This window comes from Ambystoma mexicanum, chromosome 8 (assembly GCF_040938575.1).
Source record: "Ambystoma mexicanum isolate Mex_15411 chromosome 8, UKY_AmexF1_1, whole genome shotgun sequence".
NCBI lineage: Eukaryota > Metazoa > Chordata > Amphibia > Caudata > Ambystomatidae > Ambystoma > Ambystoma mexicanum.
This window is the reverse complement of record NC_090929.1, coordinates 344,220,960-344,239,615: the sequence shown is the minus strand read 5'-3', so window position 1 is coordinate 344,239,615 and position 18,656 is coordinate 344,220,960. Positions and strand designations below refer to the sequence as shown.

Here is an 18,656-nt window from a genome sequence, read left to right as displayed (position 1 = left end):
ACACATTTCGCTAATGTCCCCACCTATGTATTTCTTTTTAGTAATGCTACAGGATGTCATTTTCTGAGGACATGTAGCCAGTAGCGTGATTGCGGGAAACATTGAGGGGGAGGCACAGACAATAGTTACATTATCTGGAAAGAAATGTGTGCAAATTATTATGAATGGAATCGACACAATACTCATCACTGGCTATAATTGAGCTGCCCGTCCAACATTCACACTCACTCAACCCCTTTGTGTTGGTGAAGGGTAAGAAATACCTGCTCGTGACATGTAAGGCACCAATGTATACCTGGTTTGCCCACAATCAAGCATGATGCTCCATATTGTTAGGGCTTCAGTTGTCTTATGGCACTGGGACGTTAATTGGCCAAAATGGAGTCCCTGCATAGGTATTTTTGGGCTTTTGCAAAAAATCGTACAAAGACTCAGCTCGGCTTCATGCCATTGTTGAAGTGTACTCTCTTGAAGTGAAGACTTGATTGAAGTGTGCCCAGAGGTGGCAGCCCTCAGAGGCATGTAGCTGATCACATGGTGACATGTCATGAGATATCATTCCACACAGCCCCATATGTCAGAGGTGGCTGAACATGCAAGGGTCACCAGCACTCTTGCTCCAACTGTGGGGGAGCCTGCGCGAGAGCCATAGAAAGTCACTTCTGGATCTTTCACTACCACAACCTAACACAATCGATATCCAGGTCTGGTCTTTGCAATAGTCCATCGTTCTGTGACCAATGCATCATCATAGTAGCAAGGCCTTGAACCCAATCCCATCAAGGACGTCTGTCAGGAGAACCAGCAGGATGTTTTTTGTACCAGGTAGCAAAACAGTAGTGAAGCAGCCCTGCCTGAGTGAGCTGTGCCCAGGTGTGGGCCCAAAACCAAAACCAGGGACACTGGTCAGCACCAATTGATGTAAGGTGAATACAAGCTTAGCACAAAAGCCTATTGACTTGCAGTGTATCTCCTTCCTCTGGGTGTGACCTAGAGTGGTAGGAACAGAGCAGCAGCACTTGATATCTGCCCAATCACTGTGGCACCAGTTTGTCCCCACTTCCTCTTCCCCCATGCAACAGTGGCTGGCCCGATTGTCCCCAGGTGACATTTCTCAGCTACTCACTGTAAAAATAAAAACTAGTTGCAACTCAGTGGAGATTGTGCAACAACAGAAGCATGGGAGAAAGTATTGGTTGTGCCCAAGCGATGTTGTGCAGCCACCCAGCAAACAAATGTGGAGGTTAAACTACACCCAAGAAAATTTGTTGTGAAACACACAGCAAACACATTTCCTAGTAGTGTACATTTTCAGAAGGTATCACAACATACTCAAGGCTTGGATGTTGAGCTCTAAACCAAGCCAGTGACATGCCTTGAACTGCACCTGTCAAGGTCTCTGTGGTTACAGAAAATGGGACCAACATAGAGCAAGATTAGCAGGTCACTACATGAAACCGGGAACGTCGTCCATATGCAATAGTGAAGAGCTCTGTAGTGTTGCCTCACTGTGTAGAGTGCCACCACCTATGTGTCTCCCTGTGGTTCATTTACATTGTGCGAGCGATTAAATAAGGCCACCTACATTCCAGATTGATTCACATTTTCAGTCGATTTCTCATTTTATTATATTAAGAGCTATGATCCACAAGACACCAACCAGAATCACAAAAATTATAGTCAGCAAACATATGATACATGACCTTGTTTGACTGATAGAAACCAATTTAGCCCAAGTTTCTTTGTCTATCAATCAAGAGAGCTCATATTTCTGTGTGTACAGTTCAGTTATTTGCCTGATAGTAAGTTTGTGGTGTCTGGGTATGCGAAGCTATCATTTTTTAACATGCTGCAATTGCATGCATGACTAAAAATGTGAGTTGAACGTTATCGTTGATTGCAAGCTCAATACCAAGATCGCCATTTTTGTCAGCGTTCATGATCGCAGAAAATGTGAAGTTCTACCATATGCAAAGCTAGGCTTGCTGAATGGAGTTGAGCGTGTGGTTGATGGTCAGAGGTGGAAATGAAAGCCCTAAATGGGATAGAGTTATACTAGTATGAAGGGTCTTGAAGTCTGGCCCTCATTAGTCTAGACCACTATTGCTTTACATGATTGCTGCTCAAAATAGATTTGATTAGAGTGATTCTAACTGGGAGGCATTTACATAGTCAGAAGTTATACTGAAAACCTGGTGTGCTTGTTGCTCTCGAGTTTGAAGACGCCTGTAATATGCAATTAATATACAGTAAAAAATCAAAGCTACTGTACATGGGATGCCTTGGCTTTTTCCATGAATGTCGTAATTCCTAAGTTAAGTATCTGCTTTAGTCGTTTCTAGTTTACCATTGGTTATTGAACTGCTGTTTGCAGCAATGATAGTTGTTCAATGCTGACATGGGTCACATTTAGACCAGTTGGCAGAAGTTCAGGATTCTCTAACTGGTGTGCAAGACAGTTGTACTATTGTGACTCATTGCTGTTTTCCCTTCTAGTTCCCCGGTCACTTTGTATTCTCTTAGTATTAGGCAGGTGCATGATCATTGTCAAGGATGCAATTAGGGAAGGTAAAAGAAAAATAAACATCTTAGATGAAAACAGCTCATGGTTGTGATGAGGCGTGCAGGGGAACAAACCTATTGTTGAGAATTGATACAGGCAGCCAGATGACTGTCAGGAATCCTGAGACGTTTCTGGATGTCCTATGAAGGAAAAGCTAAATGGTGAGCAGTTCTTCAAATCAAATAAAAAAATCATTATTTCGGAGCAAAAAGCATCATAAAAGATAACACAATATATATAAATACATTCACCATTTATAGTTAATAAAAACGATAACATTATTAACAAAATGAAACAAGGGAAAACATACTAAATCTAATCACTTTCCCTTTTTCCCTTGTGGATAATACGATTTAATTAAACCAATAAACAACGAATGCTGTGTCACTATTAGGGAAAGTTGGCAAATAGGATATGCTAACTTGGCCTGTCCGCTTGCATTAGCTCTTAGAAAAGTAGCTACACGCCCCCTCTTCATTGTCCTATAAAATTGGCAGAAGAGTAGCAAATGTAGACAATCTTCCCATGTCCAGTCATCAACTACACACGCATCATTTGTTAACAAGCTGCAAGTCCCATTTCCCATAGAGTTAAGGGTAACAGAGCAGTACTTATCCTAAACAGAATTCCCCATCACCGTGATTTGACACGCCAGTTCAGTTATTCTTCAAGGCAATATTCTGATTTAAGTAAGAGATCTTGTTGGAGAGAAATCTTATCTATGTATCTATTGATTCTTTCCTCCGTCAAATGTGAATGAAAAGTCTGCATCATAGCTTTGATATTAGTCTCTAGTACTCTAACAGCATCCTCAAAAAAATGTACATTGTCAAATTTGGAAAGTTTTGTCTTTAATATATTTCAGTCAACTGATACATAGACCCACATACACATTCTTCTGATCATGAACAATGGCATGTGTAAGATTATGATTACACTTCACTTCTCAATATGCAGCTTCAGAATGTAAAGGGTCTTTGATTTATCAGATCTGAGACATCCATTAAACCTGTTTCCATGTGCATTGGAAGCAGTTCTTGATTTATAAGAATGTGCAATGAATATAAGTAGTTATCCTCTCCACTAACATATATCACTTAGTTCATCAGCCAACCACCCCTTTCGCTTACCATCTGTTTCAATAACTGGGGGCTACAAAACACAAAGGTACCCTTCCAAAGATGGCGACCAGAATTAGGCATATAATAGCCTACTACATGCTCCCATTATCATAAAAGCTCCCCTCAACATAAAGAGCACTAGTGAGTGAAAGTAAAATACAGGCATGATATGTTGGAGGACATATTCTTAATATTATATGTAGGAATGTGGAGCAGAACCCATTGTCGCGGGAGCATAGCTCAGGGGCAATGTGCTCACCTTGGAAGCAAGACACCATGAAGCAACACAGGTTCGATCCCCGGGTCTGTGCTTAAAAACATCTGGGTATTAACCGCGTCATAATTACCTGTTCTCCTCAGATAGTTAAGTTATTTTGGGAAATATTTTAGAGAGACTTTGAAGGTTTATGGATGACACTTATTAAAATGCACCACCAAAGAAGATCAGCATTTAAAACATGTATAAGTGAGGAGAACTAAAGTTTGTGAATTTAAGATAGGTACAGTAGTTTACTGGTGTGGACTTTCTATGATACTAATTGTTTTAAGAAGGACGTTATCCACGTGTTTACAATATTTTAAACGACAACAATGGGGTACGTATCCTGGGAAGGGTTCCAGGTTGTCTTCCTAAATAGGAAAACGCCATATACAATTGTTTTTTACTGATTCAATCTGGGAACAGATCGTGTATAGAGAGGAGAGAACAGTAGGTTCGCTTAACTTTACTTTATTCATCTAATTCTGCTTCCTCTAGGTAAATTTAAAGGATGCAAATATATGTTTGGTTTTATCTTATTTTTATAACGGGTAGAAAACTAGAATGAACTCAAACTAAAATCGATCTCAAGCAAGTGAACACCAATGGCTGTTTAAGATTGAAACACACTTTTGAATATTTGAGGTAAAGAATACGTTTCTTTCCATTTTCTTTACTAGATTTATAATGTGATATCTTGAAAAATAGATAAACATGCACAGATATGAAGAGTTAGGAAAAAATTAGCGAAGACTAGAGAATGTCAAAGATCACATCATGTATAGGGTGAGTGCACCATTAATTAAAATTACACTCAAATGTACAAATACTCATAAGACGTGTATGAAGGGCTGTCGCCATATAATTTTATATTATTTCATATATGATTAGGAATATATTTATTTTCGAAACACATAGAGTTTATGTCAAGTTCTTTATCAAAGGACTTAAATGTTGGAAACAGGAAGAGAATTTTTATTTTGACCAATCAATTATAGTGCTCGAAATTAGGGTTCGGTGAGCAGGAGCCAAAACTAGCTCCTAGGTGTCAGATAGCAGGCTGGATGGAGCTACCACAAGAGGACCATGAGCGAATACCCAGAACACCACAAATCTAACTCCTACATGAGATACCATAGATGTGTCCTAATTGTCTTTGTTAACATTCTCAAATACTCAAAGTTGCTGTCACAAATGCATGTTTGTACAGCACTAGTTGGACTGGGGAGACAAAAGCCGCTTGTGGTAGCTGGTGGTTTCAAGCTAACCAGGCTGTTTTAGGCTTCAAGCAGGAGCTAAATAGCTCCCAGCAATTTCGAACACTGAATTGCTTCAAGTTGTTCTTCACTATACAACTTTATGTACTTTTATTCTACTGCACCAACAATATCAACACACATTATTGAATATACTTGCATTACTATGGATGTTCATAAATTAATGCAGACCATGTTTCACTGTCTGTGGCACTATACTAAAGAAATACTAATAATTCAATATAAAATGGAATAAAACGTGTTTAAATTTAACAACATTTATTGACGGATTATTTCCCAATGTGAGTGCGCAATTTATCTACCAGAGGTAATCTGATGGACTTCATAAATTGACAAGCAGCGCTATATAGAGCAATATCAATTGTCGACAACCTACCTAGTGGAATAGCTTGGAATATGAAACATACACAGCCAGGGAGAACTTTTCCAGAACATGGTAGCCAATAGTAATTGGATTGTGTTGACTTGTAACCAGTAACATTGATAGATACAAAAACTCCTTTGTTTTATTTAAGGAAAGCCTACAAAATGCATCTAGTCGCTATGGAATTCCAGAGGTTCTTAGACAGGATGATACTACTAGGGAGGCACATCTGTCTCCTTTACTAACTTGCCCAGAGCTAGCACAATTTGAATTTAACTCAGCCAGGACAGTGCACGTTTTCTGCAAGCAACTGACATCTGTAGCTTGGATTTGCAAGCTTTATTTATGAGCTGGTAAAACATATTGTAATGTGTGCAAAGCTGTTATACGTGAAAAAGTAGTGCTGCATTTGTATACAAAAACAAGAGTGAGTCCAGTCTGAAAGAAGTCCCCTTTTGGAAATCGTTTATGCAAGTGTGTGGAAAAGACATGTTTCAATAGGAGGAATACATCTTTAGCTGCAAGTGCCAGCCACAGCATTGCCACTAGTGTTTCACTTAAGTCCTTCCTCTAAATCCAAAAGCAGAAACCAAGGAGTCAAAGACTTTCATATGCCTCACTGTGCTTAAAACATAACTTCCAGTTGAGAAGCCTCAGAATATTCTGATGATGTTTTTTATCTTTTTTTAAAGGTCCTTCCCTCTACTCCACTCCACCGTTATGATCAAATTACTACTTTGCCCTCCTTTTTCACAGGCCTGAAAACAGAAGACAGGGGAACTCTATTTGTCTACGGACCCAATTACTCCCATGGATATATCTTGCAAGTCATTTTCTCCAAACACTGTAAGCATTGACGTTTTTTAATGACTTCCACATTCTTAGCCTTAGAATGGTACCACTTTCTCTCGCGAAATGATGACTGAAACACTGGGTGCCACCCTATTCTACTTATTAACCTAACTACGGGAGTGGGCGGAGCCTACAACAATTTCTTTTGGGAATTCAGGACGAACATAAACCCCCTTAGCACTTAAGGAGTAAAATACAACAATTTGATATCCTTCTCAGCTGTGGTACTTGTACTGTGGTGGGCCAATGTGCAGGTACCAGTGTTTCTAGCTTGGTTTAAATGCTGCACACCACATTGGGCTCGCATTTGCCCATTGGTGCTTCTCATTTTTTCAGAAGAACTCTTTAAGAACTGTGCACTGCTATCGTGGCCTGGTTACATCAACACAAGATAACTGTCTAAAGGCTATGCCAACGAGTGGTCATATTTGACACAGATTTATTTAATTTATTGTAAAGTTGCCCTATCATAAAAGTGTAAAAAACGAGTATTGGAGTTATATTTTATTATCCACAAATATAGTAAAAATAAATAGAAATCAAATTAAAAAACAATCTTTTACTCATCATCCGTCATAACTTCGTATTCATCTGATCTGCTTGTGTTGGCCCCAATTTTCTTGAAAATTTTTGTTTAAAAATGTCGAAAATTATACATTCATGGCATTTTCTTATTGTGAATGTACTTACTACTTTTTCAGATTAATTTCTTTTTATAATCCTTTCTTTGGCTATGAGGTGGCGCTAAAGCACCACCTATAAGCGGAAACATTTTCATTCGAGCACAACTAGAGAACAAAGGCATAAGAGGAGGTACAAAAGCTTGTAGGTGTTGTTTGGTTATATAGCCAGTCGTTGACTGCCTATGGCCATGCTAATGCATATGTCAATTCCTACCCACTTCCTTCCCTCCCTGCCCAAAGCACATCCTCCTGGGAATCATCAAACCTTGGGCCTCATTATGAGACATGCGGTAGCTATGCCGGTAAAACCGGCACGGCTGCCGCCGGAATCTTTTTTTTTTTGGCTTTCAGGAATGGGCAATTACCGGGGCATTACGGCCCCGGCTGACCCGGTAATTGGCCATTCCCGGGCGCCGGAAAATATTAGTCCCCATTCCCATTTGAGTCCCATTGGACTCAATGGGAATGGGGAGGCCGGATGCACCGGCACCATTCGTGAATGGTGCCGGTGCATCCGACATGGTCTGCTCGCGGGTGCCGGTCGGCCCGCCAGGTCTGACCTGGTGGGCGAAAAGGCACCCGCGAGCAGACCTCGTAGTTTGCCGGTCCGGTAACAACGGTATCAGCAAGCTTACTAGTACCGTTGTTACCAGACAGGCAAGCTTAGAATGAGGTGCTCGAAGTGTCTGCCAGTGTTTATTCAAAGCAGTCTTCTGAGAGCTAATTACTTAATTGGAGGTGTAGGCATGCTACTGCTGTAATAAACATTTCTTAACCAGGAATTCTTTCAACAACTCGATTTAAAAGCACTATGCATGTCCTTCCCTGAAGTCCTGTTATAAACAAGCATTAGCAAAGCCAACCGTTTTAGCTTGTGTATAAGTATTAGGCATTTGCCAGACATTGCTATTATATGCCCAGGTACTTGCACCATTTTGAAGCTGCTCTCATCGATGGCCAGTTAATACCACTACAGTAGTGCCTGGCAAATTTCTTTCCCATGCCTACACAAAAGCCCAAACTGTTGGCATTAGCAATGCATGTCTAAGTCTTTGGGGCCATTCTTTTTTGCCAGGCCTGTTCGTTTGATGTTTTTTTTTTTGCAAGACTCAATACGCACACAAAGTTCCTTCAAAGAAATTTTAGACTTAACCGTTTTTTTGAAAACAACAGTGTTGTCTTGCTTCATATGAGGGAACAAAACCATAAATAACAGTTATTGAATACGTATTTTAAATTTTTGTATTCGTTAAATATTCGACAAAACCCAAACGATAAACACAACTTTAATTGTATAATCATTCATTAAACTCCGTTGAAAATATTCATATCAGGCAAAAAAAAGCAAATTAATTCTGATGAAATGACACTTAAAATTAAAGGTGAATGCATTCAATTGGCCTGATTCCCAGCGCGTTTTTCAGCTGGGTTTTCCAATCCATTTAAAAACGCCCAATGCATATTTAAAAATGCATTCAAAGAGTGCCAACTTAATCCGTATATATTTGTAATGTCCGCAGATTGAAGTTTCCTAGCCCAGACCAACGTATTTCTACACTTGTGGAGTATATATCGTCCAGACTTTCTCACAGCCTCTGATATAATCCACCAGGGCGTCCCTGGCCAACAAACAATATCTGCATATAAAAATGAAATACATCCGAAACTTATCAACTTGCCCAAGTTCACCTGAATCATTGACCAAAAGTATCACAATTACCATTCAGCGGCACTGAGCAACAGTCATTAGTTTGATTGAAGGATGAGCTGGTTAGCTGTCTGTCTGGATCTTCAAATACCCCATCTATTAATAAGCATATAGCTTTGAGTACATATTGGTAGCGTAGTTGGTTGGGTAACAGTTGCTCCCTGTGTGTGCACTGGGCATGTCCAGTGTTTATATGACCTCCAAAATCAGCCTTGCTGTGGCATGTTCTCATGTAGTCTGAGGCAATTGGGGCATGCGTTGCTTGTGATCCGATTTTGGAGCAATGTTCAATGATTCTTTTATTGGCAGAGCCGTTGGCTTTTCCCTATATATTTCTTGCCACGTGGGAAATGTACACAATTCACCACATTCAATGTTTAGCAGTTGGAGAAGCTGGTGCATTCCCACACTAATTTTCCATACCTAAAAGTGTTTGTTTTTCTTGCGGAGGCACACTTTCAGTATCTATAGTGGCCTGTTATTTTTGGAAGTCTGCAGCTTCCAAAAATTAAGTGTATCCTTCATTCAGTTTTCTACTTTGAATGAACCAAGTAGTGTTGCAAATTCGTGCCTTTCCTAATGATGAATGGAGGCTTCTCCTTTAAGCCCCCTGCGTTCAATTAAGTTCCAGTTTAGCATAGTGTTAAGCATAGAATTACCGTCCTTGCTGAAGGTGGTCATGCATGCAAAATTTTTGTCTTCTTAGATGTCTTATTAATTCAGAGGTGCTACTTCCGGTATTTTTTTGGCTCTTCTATTAGCATGAGAGATGAAATGTTATGCACACCCCCTTTGCAGGAGTCTCTTAACAAGTAAGTCTGCTTCCTTGGCATAATATTCATACTTTGTGCAGTTTCTTTCATCTTGAAGGTAGATACTTCCTTAATGTGTAGGGTGATAACTTGACTAAATCAGGAGGGAAAATCTCTCAGTTGGCTTTCTTTATAGGGAATTATAGAGTTTTGTGCTTTTACGTACCATTAAAGTATCCAATAAATCTATGCGGGGTGCAATTTTCATCAATGTAAATTTCAATTTGTTGTTCCTTCAGTTCAATATTACCAGGGCCTCTGATTCATGGCCAATGTCTATGTTCTCTATCACGCTAATAACATCATCAATCTTGCTTGTGAATGCTTTTGTGCTCATGCCGACTTTTAGGAGACTAATCCACATATTGGCATAGTGATTGTGTTAATGATCCACAGCCCCAGACTAAAGACCTGCTTGGTGGATTTGTAAAATAAGGTATTCGTTTTAGAATGTATGCAGAAGACTGGTGGTCTAGGATTGTGTGCATTGGGAAAGGTATATTCCTCATTGCTTAAAATGCCTTGTTCTTTCTCGCAATGTTGTACACAAACCATGCACGCACCATAATGTGTCTATCAATGCAGCTACCCCCCTAAGCATGTGCAGGGCAATGACCCTCAGAAATCTGCCTATGCCCATCTTTGAAGCTCAAGTTCCATTATACTGCAATCTTTTGTAATTATGTGGCCATCTGTTATACATGACTGTTAATCGCTCCATAACTGCACAGCGCTCTCCAAATTACAACCTCAACTTGTACAGGCAAACAAATTAATATTTTAAAGTACATGAAGGCTTGGAAGAAAGATAAAGGGTAGTTCTAAATCTAGACCACTGCTGGCATAGAAGGGTCTCCTCTTCCCTACTTTATGTTAGGGCTGACACAATGCAGTCACTAAGCAGAGTTTTGACGGCTTTGCCTCCTACCTAAAACCCTTGCCTTTCCACATGCCATGATATCGGCCCTAACATAGAGTAGGGAAGAGGAGACCCATCTATGCCAGCAGTGGTCTAGATTTAGAACTACCCTTTATCTTTCTTCCAAGCCTTCATGTACTTTAAAATATTAATTGTATACTGTTGTTGGGTATCCCACCAATCAGACTAAGAATAGTCTGAGCAACTGAATAGCCTGGTGGCCAATGCTCCCTGTACACTGCCAGCAGTGTGGGTTTGCTCGCACTGTCCATCAAAGACTTTGGTTTCCAGTGCCCTCAGTCCTGCACCTTTGACAATTATTACATTCTGACAAGTCCTTAGAGGTGAATTTGGTGGCACAGTCCACTTTTTACACACTACTCACTGTTGAGAAGAGCTAGTTTGCCGCAGGTTTTCTGACTAGATTAGATGTGTTCCAGCAAACAGCAACATTGCGATCACATGAGATTTATTTTCTGTGAGGGCTTTGGAGTTACATTGACTGGCCGAGTTCTTCGAAAAGATTTCCCCGACAGGCTGCTTTCATGGAACGGCGGCCTATTGGGGAACTGCGCATGTGTTTACTGTGTAAACTGGAAGAGGCAGCAGTACCTCTTCCTTGAGGTAAGGACAAGGTTTGGGCAGGGGTGTGTGTGTGTGCATGTTGTTAGGAATGGTGGTGGGTGAGGGAAAAAGGAGTACAGGGGACGGGAGTGGCAGGGTTTTCCCCCACCCGATACATGTCTGGACATCGGGGAGAGGGGCCGGGAGGGAACAGGTGTTCCGGCGGTGTCCCCCGCTTTAGGGAAGAGTGGGGAAAAGGGTACAACAAAGGGAAAGATGTTTCCCTGAAGCGCCGATATCGGGCCTGGTCAATTAGGCTTCAATGAAATCGGCCTTGGGGGACAGCCAACGGATACTGAATTCTGATAGTTGTGTCAGCAAGTATTGCACAGCTTTTATTTAATTGTTGTTTTTATTGAGTACTCACGTAATTTTGGAAAGAAACAAAGCGCTGTACATCATCAGTACGTGTTGCAATCATACATTAGATGGTAACAGAGGACAACGGTCCTCATAACATAGCTTTTATTACCAACATACCATTTAGGATAGCAGGGAATACCTAATATGTGCAGTGAGTAGGGAATACGCCGAACTAATAAAAGGATGCAGTGTGGTAGATTTAGGTGGGCTGTACAGGGTGAACCTCAGTAAGGATACCAGGCAGGATGGGTTTGTGTATCTAAAAGTGTGTGAAGAAGGTGCTGCTTGAAGATTAGGGTCTTGAGTTCTTTTCTAAATTGCATGAGAATGAGGACAAATCTGGTGTTGATGAATATGAATAGGTGCAGCAGAACTAAGAGGTTTGGGGGTCACTGGGGAGAATACTCGGACACCCAGGGGACTGGCACTTGAGATCATTGGGATTGAGGGACTACTGGGACACCTTTGAGATTGACACTGGAGATCATTGGGGAGAACACTGTCACAGCAAAGAGACTGACAGTGGAGAACACTGGGAAGTGTGAGGGGACAGACAACAGACTGACACTGGAGATCATTGGGGAGAGTACTGGGACACCCAAGATACTGATATTGGACATTATTGGAGAGAATACTGGAACAGCTAAGCGAATGCCACTGGGGATCATGTGGGGTTACAGGGACAGCCCAAATATTGACACCGGGGATCATTGGGGAGAGTACAGGGACAACCAAGAGACTAATATTGGGGATCATTGAGGAATGTACTGCAATAGCCAAAAGACTGACTTACTGACATTAACTAGAGGTAAATGGGGAGACTATTGATACAGCCAAACCACTCATACTGGAGATCGCTTGGGGATGTACTGGGACTTCCAAGAGACGTACACTAGGAATCCTTGTGGAGAGTGCAGGGACAGCCAAGAGACTCACACTGGCGATCAATGGATAGAGTACTCGTGCCACCAAGAGACTGAACCTCGAGATTACTGGGGAGAGCACTGGGACAGTCAAAGGGCTGACAAAAGAGGTTAATTGGGGGAGATTATTGAGACAGCCGAAAAACGGAACACTGGAAAATATTGGAGAGAGTACCGGGGAAAACCAAGAGACTGACACTGGAGACCATTGGCAAGAGATTGACAAGGGAGATCACTAGGAAAAATACTGAAACAGCTAAGAGACTGACACGGGACACAGCCAAAAACAGACCCTGGAGAATGTCACTGCTGATCACTGTGGAGAGTACTGAGACAGCCAATGTACTGGCGATTCCCAGGGAGAGTCCTCAGACTGCTTGGACGTGAGCAGGGCAAAATTCATGGTCAATATATATTAGATCCAGCAAGACCTGTACATAAATATTGGTGACACATTACCATAAACGTTCTCTGGATGATGTGTCGTTCGTTTTGCCAATAGAACCTCTAATGCTTGTTTGCAGTGTGAATGTATGGAAGAGGATGATCAAAGCTGTTGCTTAAGAACAGGTATTCGCCTCCCCCCAGATCCGGATACATTGACCAGATTAGAGTCATTTAGAAATCATTATTGATAATGGACTTTCATCTACATTTCAGAAATCCCTTTAAAGTGGGTTGGACTGAATTTCCTATGTCAATCACTGCACTTTCTCATCTTCAAGGACGAACAACCCACCTAAAATGTGGCTTTTCAAAATAGAAATGTTCGAGGTCATACTGCTCTACTCGCCACGGTACAGTGAGTCTGTTTAGAGTAATGGACTGTCACTTGCTGCCCTGCTAAGCACAATCCGTTTTTTTAAGAGAGTGGCTGCCACCCGCTTTCCTGCTCATCACCATGACTCTGTAAGGAGTAGAGGGGCTGCCACCTGCTGCACTACACATCACAGTAAGTCTCTAAAGAACAGAGGGACTGTCACATGCTGCACTACACATCGCATGAAGTCTATAAAGAGGAGAGGGGCTGCCACCTACTGCACTACACATCGCATGAAGTCTATAAAGAGGAGAGGGGCTGCCACCTGCTGCCCTGCTCATCACAATGAGTCCCAAAAGAGGAGAATGGCTGCTTTCCCCTTGCACTTCTCGTTCTTGCACTTGCAGGATCTGAATGGCACAAGGCCTAGTAAGATTGTTTGTGTTGTCCTCCCTCTGTCTTCCCTCCCTTGTCTTGTCGCGCCTAGAAATACTTGTGTACAGGCGCGTTATAAATGACTTATATCATATCATACCTGCTGCCCCACTCTGGACACTCCGTTTTTTAAGAGGAGAGTGGTTGCCCTGCTCACCTCTATGACTTTGTAAGAGGAGAGGTGCTTCCATATGTTCCACTGCACATCAATGTGAGTCTCACAATTGGAGAGGGATTTCCACCTACTGCACCACACCTCACAGTGAGTCTCCAAAGAGAGTGGCTGCTGCTTGCTTGATCATGACCCTGAAAAGAGGATAGGGGCGGGGCCTCCGACCGCTGCACTACACATCACATGAAGTCTGTAAAGAGGAAAGAGGCTGCCACCTGCTGCTCTATATGGTAATGATACTGATGTGTTATTTATATAGCGCCTTAATCCAAAGCGCTTTAGAGATCACATATTTACATACAATATAACCCAACCGAGATTGGTACTATATGTCGCAGAAACTGTGTAAAGAGGAGAGGGTCTGATGCCATGCTCATCACAATGAGTCTCTAAAGGGGAGAGTGGCTGCCGTGGCTGCCACCTGCTGCCTCGCTCTGCACAATGCATGTTTGAAGAGGATGGTGATGATTGCCACTTGTGGTCTTGTTCATCATCATGACCCTTTAAAAAGAAGAGCGGGGTCCGCCTGTCGCAGCAGACGTCACAGTACGTCCCTAAGGAGGAGAGGGTGTAGGCGCTTGCTGCTCTGCACAGAACACTGGGCCGGTAGAGAGGAGAGGGCTGCTCATCACACCGAGTCTCTAGAGGTCTGCCACCTGCTGCCCTGCTCATCACAATGAATCTGTAAACAGGAGAGCGAGGGTGCCCTTCTGAACTGCGCGTCAGAGTAAGTCTCCTACTAGGAGAGGGGCTTCCGCCTGCTGCACTACCCTCGCAGTATGTCTGTCAAGCAAAAGAGGCGAGGAGATGCAACCTGCTGCCTTGCGCGTCATAATCAATCTCTAAAGAGGAGAGGATCTTCCCCAAGCACTTGGCTGATTACAGTGAGTTTGAACACGGTAGGGCCACTGCTGCCTGCTGTCTGGCTCATTACAATGAGTGGGAAGGGGCTTCAGCCAGCTGTCTTGATCATCACAGTGAGTCAATAAAAAGGAAAGGTGCTGCCAGTTACTGTAAATATGGCATGTGCTCACACCTGCTCTCCTGATGATTACAAAAGTCAAGGGGAGAGCACAGCCCCCTCCTGCTTCCTTGCTCATCGCAGTTTATGTCATTTTTTAGGACCTCGTAAATTGCACGCAGCGACTTTTTACGTTTTCACTTAATTGCAACATGTGCACTGCGAAGTGCAAAAAGGAGTAAAAGGCAGGCGGAATTGCATTCATGACTTCTTTTTGAACTTTGTAGTGCCAATTGTTTGAAAGCTGCTTGCCATTTACGCATGTCAGTAAAACTTAACAATAGATTCCTATGCAATCTGCTCAATTTTAGTTGGTTTAAAGAGCAGGGTGATTGCGTAGGAATCCAATTAGTTTGCGAGATAATTAAAATATCATGGTGATATGCATGCATTTATTTCTTTGGCGGATGGGATGGGGTGGTGGAAACGCCAATTCTGTTCAGTGCACCAGCTCTGCCATACAAATCAGGGAAAATGTTGAGTGTCATATGTAAAAGTTGTATGCATGCGTTTTATGCATGCTTGTTATTCTACTTACTTACCAATTATACGTTAACCCTCCAAGTTTATGAAGAGGAGAGATCTCTTACCCTGCTCATAACTCTGAGTCTTTAAATAGAGATTTGCTGCCTTCTGCCTTTCTCATTCAAATAAGTCCTTAAAGTGAGTTACTCAGCAGGAGATGTGAGGCCTGCACTGCCCATCGTGGAGAATCTCTAACGAGGAGAAGGCCGCTAGGTGCTGCCTGGCTCATCAAAAGGTGTCTTGAAGGAGTAGAGGGACTGCTGCCTGCTCATCACGATGAGTTGCTATAGAAGAGGGGGGTTGTGGCTGCTGCCTCCTCATCAAACTGAGCCGTGAACGAAAGGGGTTGCTGAGGCCACCCTGCTCATCACAGTGCGTCTATGAATAGTCGATGGAAGCCTTCAGCTGTACTTCTCATAACTGTGACCCTCTATGGAGGAGAGGGGCTGCTTTCTGATGGCCTGGTCATTATAATCAGTCTGCAGTAGGAGCCTTCTCCTGCATTGGAAAAGAAAGACAACGAGAAAGTCTGGCTTTTACTCTGATCAAGTACTACAGGTAACAAAAGAAATGCAACAGTACCATAAACAAATACGGATAGGTCATGCATATCACGTCCAACACTCGACCTTCTAAGATTTCCAAAGAGGGCAGGTGCTCTCCTGCTGCACTGCTTATCACATCACAGAGAGTTTCTAAGGAGGAGGGGGTGCAGCCTACTGTCCTACTCAATAAAGTTAGTCAGCAAAGAAGAGACTGACTTCTCATCATAGTGAGTCTCTATGGAATTGTGCACACCGTCCCCTGCCGTTGTCATTGCAGTGAGTTTTCTGGGGAGGCCTTCCATTGCACTATAAGAGAGAGGCACAGAGAAAGTCAGGATCCCGCTCTGGCTGCAGAGCATGTCCATTTTACATTCAGTATGCATGATGCCCAATACTAACTCACCCATAAAAATAAGCCTTACCTACTCCGACATAATAGCCTGAACCGATCAGCTTAAGCCCTCTCTGATCAAACTATTTTCAGAATCGAAGAACGAAATATGCAAAAGTACTACAAGAAAATCTATTACTCTTGTTGATAAACCAGAAATAATTCAATGTTCATAATGGTTTTTATAGGGTATCATTGATCGACCACTTGTTATATAAAAATGGTGGTTTGTACAACAGGCTAGAGGCCAAAGACGTTTTCATATAAAAGAGGAAACCCACTGTTCTCCTCATTACATTTATTTTTTAAGAAGGAGAGGGGAAACGTTATATTGCGCTGCTCACTCATCGCGCCGAGGCTATATTAAAGATGTGAGGCCGTCCTTTGCACAGTTAGCATGTAGAAACTCAGCGATTCCTTACATTGTCCATCAAAGTGAGTGCAGAGAGAAGAAAGGAGTCCTCCAGCCACACTGCTCAGCACAGTGAGTATGTAGACCAGGGGTCTGCAAACATTGACTCTCCAGTTGTTTTGGACTACATTTACCATCAGCCCTAAAGTATGGTCAGTCATAGGAGTCATAGTCCAAAACATCTTAAGAGCCACAAGTTGCAGACCCCTGATCTAGCGAACCAGAGAGACCTCTAACTACAAGGACTACATACGTTTCCAAAAATTGATTAGCAGAATTTGCTAATTAAAATGTTCTTGATTAGCAAAGTAAACCATTTGATTAGCAATATTGTAGTCATATTTTTAATGTCACACAAAGTTATTTGTAACCAGTACATAACATAAGCATCAATACTGCATTTTTGTGTACCGCTGAAGTAAGAGATTTGATAGAGGGGTCAGGCCTTGCCCTTTCTTTAAAATTACAGTAGATCTACAGCTCGAGTAACTTAGTTTAACTACTTAACCTAAGAGAAATGCATTTGCCCCATAGCAACGGATGACAACACATTTAAATGTGCTTTCTGTAAAATGCCACATGTCATCACAAACCCACTTTGTTTACCATACTGCTGCCACCCAGCAGCCAGCTGTGCACAGTGAAACCGTTATTTGACATTTCCTGCAAGCAAAGTAAATGTAACATAACAATTTCAAACATCCCCTCCAAATGGTACTCGCCCTCTATTAAATCTACTTGACTATGCGAGTGGGCGAGCAGACTTTGCAAACCCTGAATGAGTGTCTGTAAAATATAAAAGGTTAGCTGCTTGAAAAGGCGCAATAGATATGGTAGAAAGGCTCTGAAAACAGTTTGGCCAGCTCTCTCCCGCAGATTCTAATATATAATGCAATCATAATCATAGCGCAAAGCGAGATCTGGAGGCTAGCTACATTGTATAGTATTGCAGTAGATCTGTAGATTTACAGAATAGATGGAACTATTGATAACTACTTTGCATAAACAACTAGTTAGCTTTGTGTATTCATTATGTAAGAGCAACTAAAGTAAGAGATGATGTAGCAGGCAGAGAGCCTGGAACACTATGTGAAATATTGAAGTTTGCTGCCCTCTCATTTTCAGGGTATCTGGTATAAAGCAACAAGGTGATGAGATCGAATTTCAAGTAGTAAGGATCAGCTCATGAGTTGAACACCAGATGGACAGATGCATGCAACCAGGTCACACTACTAGGTTTGCCATCAAAAGCATTTGCCCGTGTGATCATGTACATTTTCAAATGTGTTCCCTCGTAAATGCGATGCATCATCACCAGCAAAATGAAACATAGTTGACACTGAGATTTAGATACACTAACCAAAACTTTAATGCAATTTAGGAATGGAATTGCATGATGACTGACTTTAAAAAAAATAAAGTTAACACATTCTGGTCTTTGCCAGACATGATATAGTTTGCTTTATAAAAGTATCAACCCGATTGCTTCCAGTAATTAATTATTTGAAAAAGAAAATACCTTGCCGAGCACTCCCACACAGGCCCTTGGCATTTAAGAGTGGAGGAGATGTTTAATGTTGCACTCTCTCTCTCCCATTAGCCCCTTTGAACTTGCAGTGAACATAGAAAAGAGGGTGGACAGAGGGTAAGCGAGGAATGTAAGGTGAGCTGTGCTTTCATTGAACAGGGTATCTTAAAGAGCTAGCTTTTCTACACAAGTGTCGATTTAATTAGCAAACCTACAGAATTGCATAGCAAATTGCTATGCGACGCTGCTTATTTTATGCCTTGAACTACACTGCTCATAACAATAAGACTGCAGAGAGGTACTGAGGCTCCACTGTGAGTTGCTTCCCACAGCAATCCAGAAGTAAGGGTACCTTCCACAGCACACATCGTTACCGTGATTTTATTGAGAAGTAGGGAG

General features: G+C 42.0%; 1 protein-coding gene across 3 annotated transcripts in view; it reads left to right on the top strand.

Annotated features, from left to right (window-relative positions):
* NSMF (NMDA receptor synaptonuclear signaling and neuronal migration factor) overlaps nucleotides 1–18,656 on the top strand; it is a 323,292-nt gene that overhangs the window by 47,669 nt on the left and 256,967 nt on the right. Inside the window, exon 3 of one of the 3 annotated variants that reach the window (XM_069609794.1) lies at nucleotides 6,341–6,430. The exons of the other annotated variants lie outside the window; for them this stretch is intronic. Within the exon in view, the coding sequence (XP_069465895.1) occupies nucleotides 6,341–6,430 (90 nt within the window). The remainder of the gene's footprint in view (nucleotides 1–6,340; nucleotides 6,431–18,656) is intronic. 3 annotated transcript variants of the gene reach the window in all.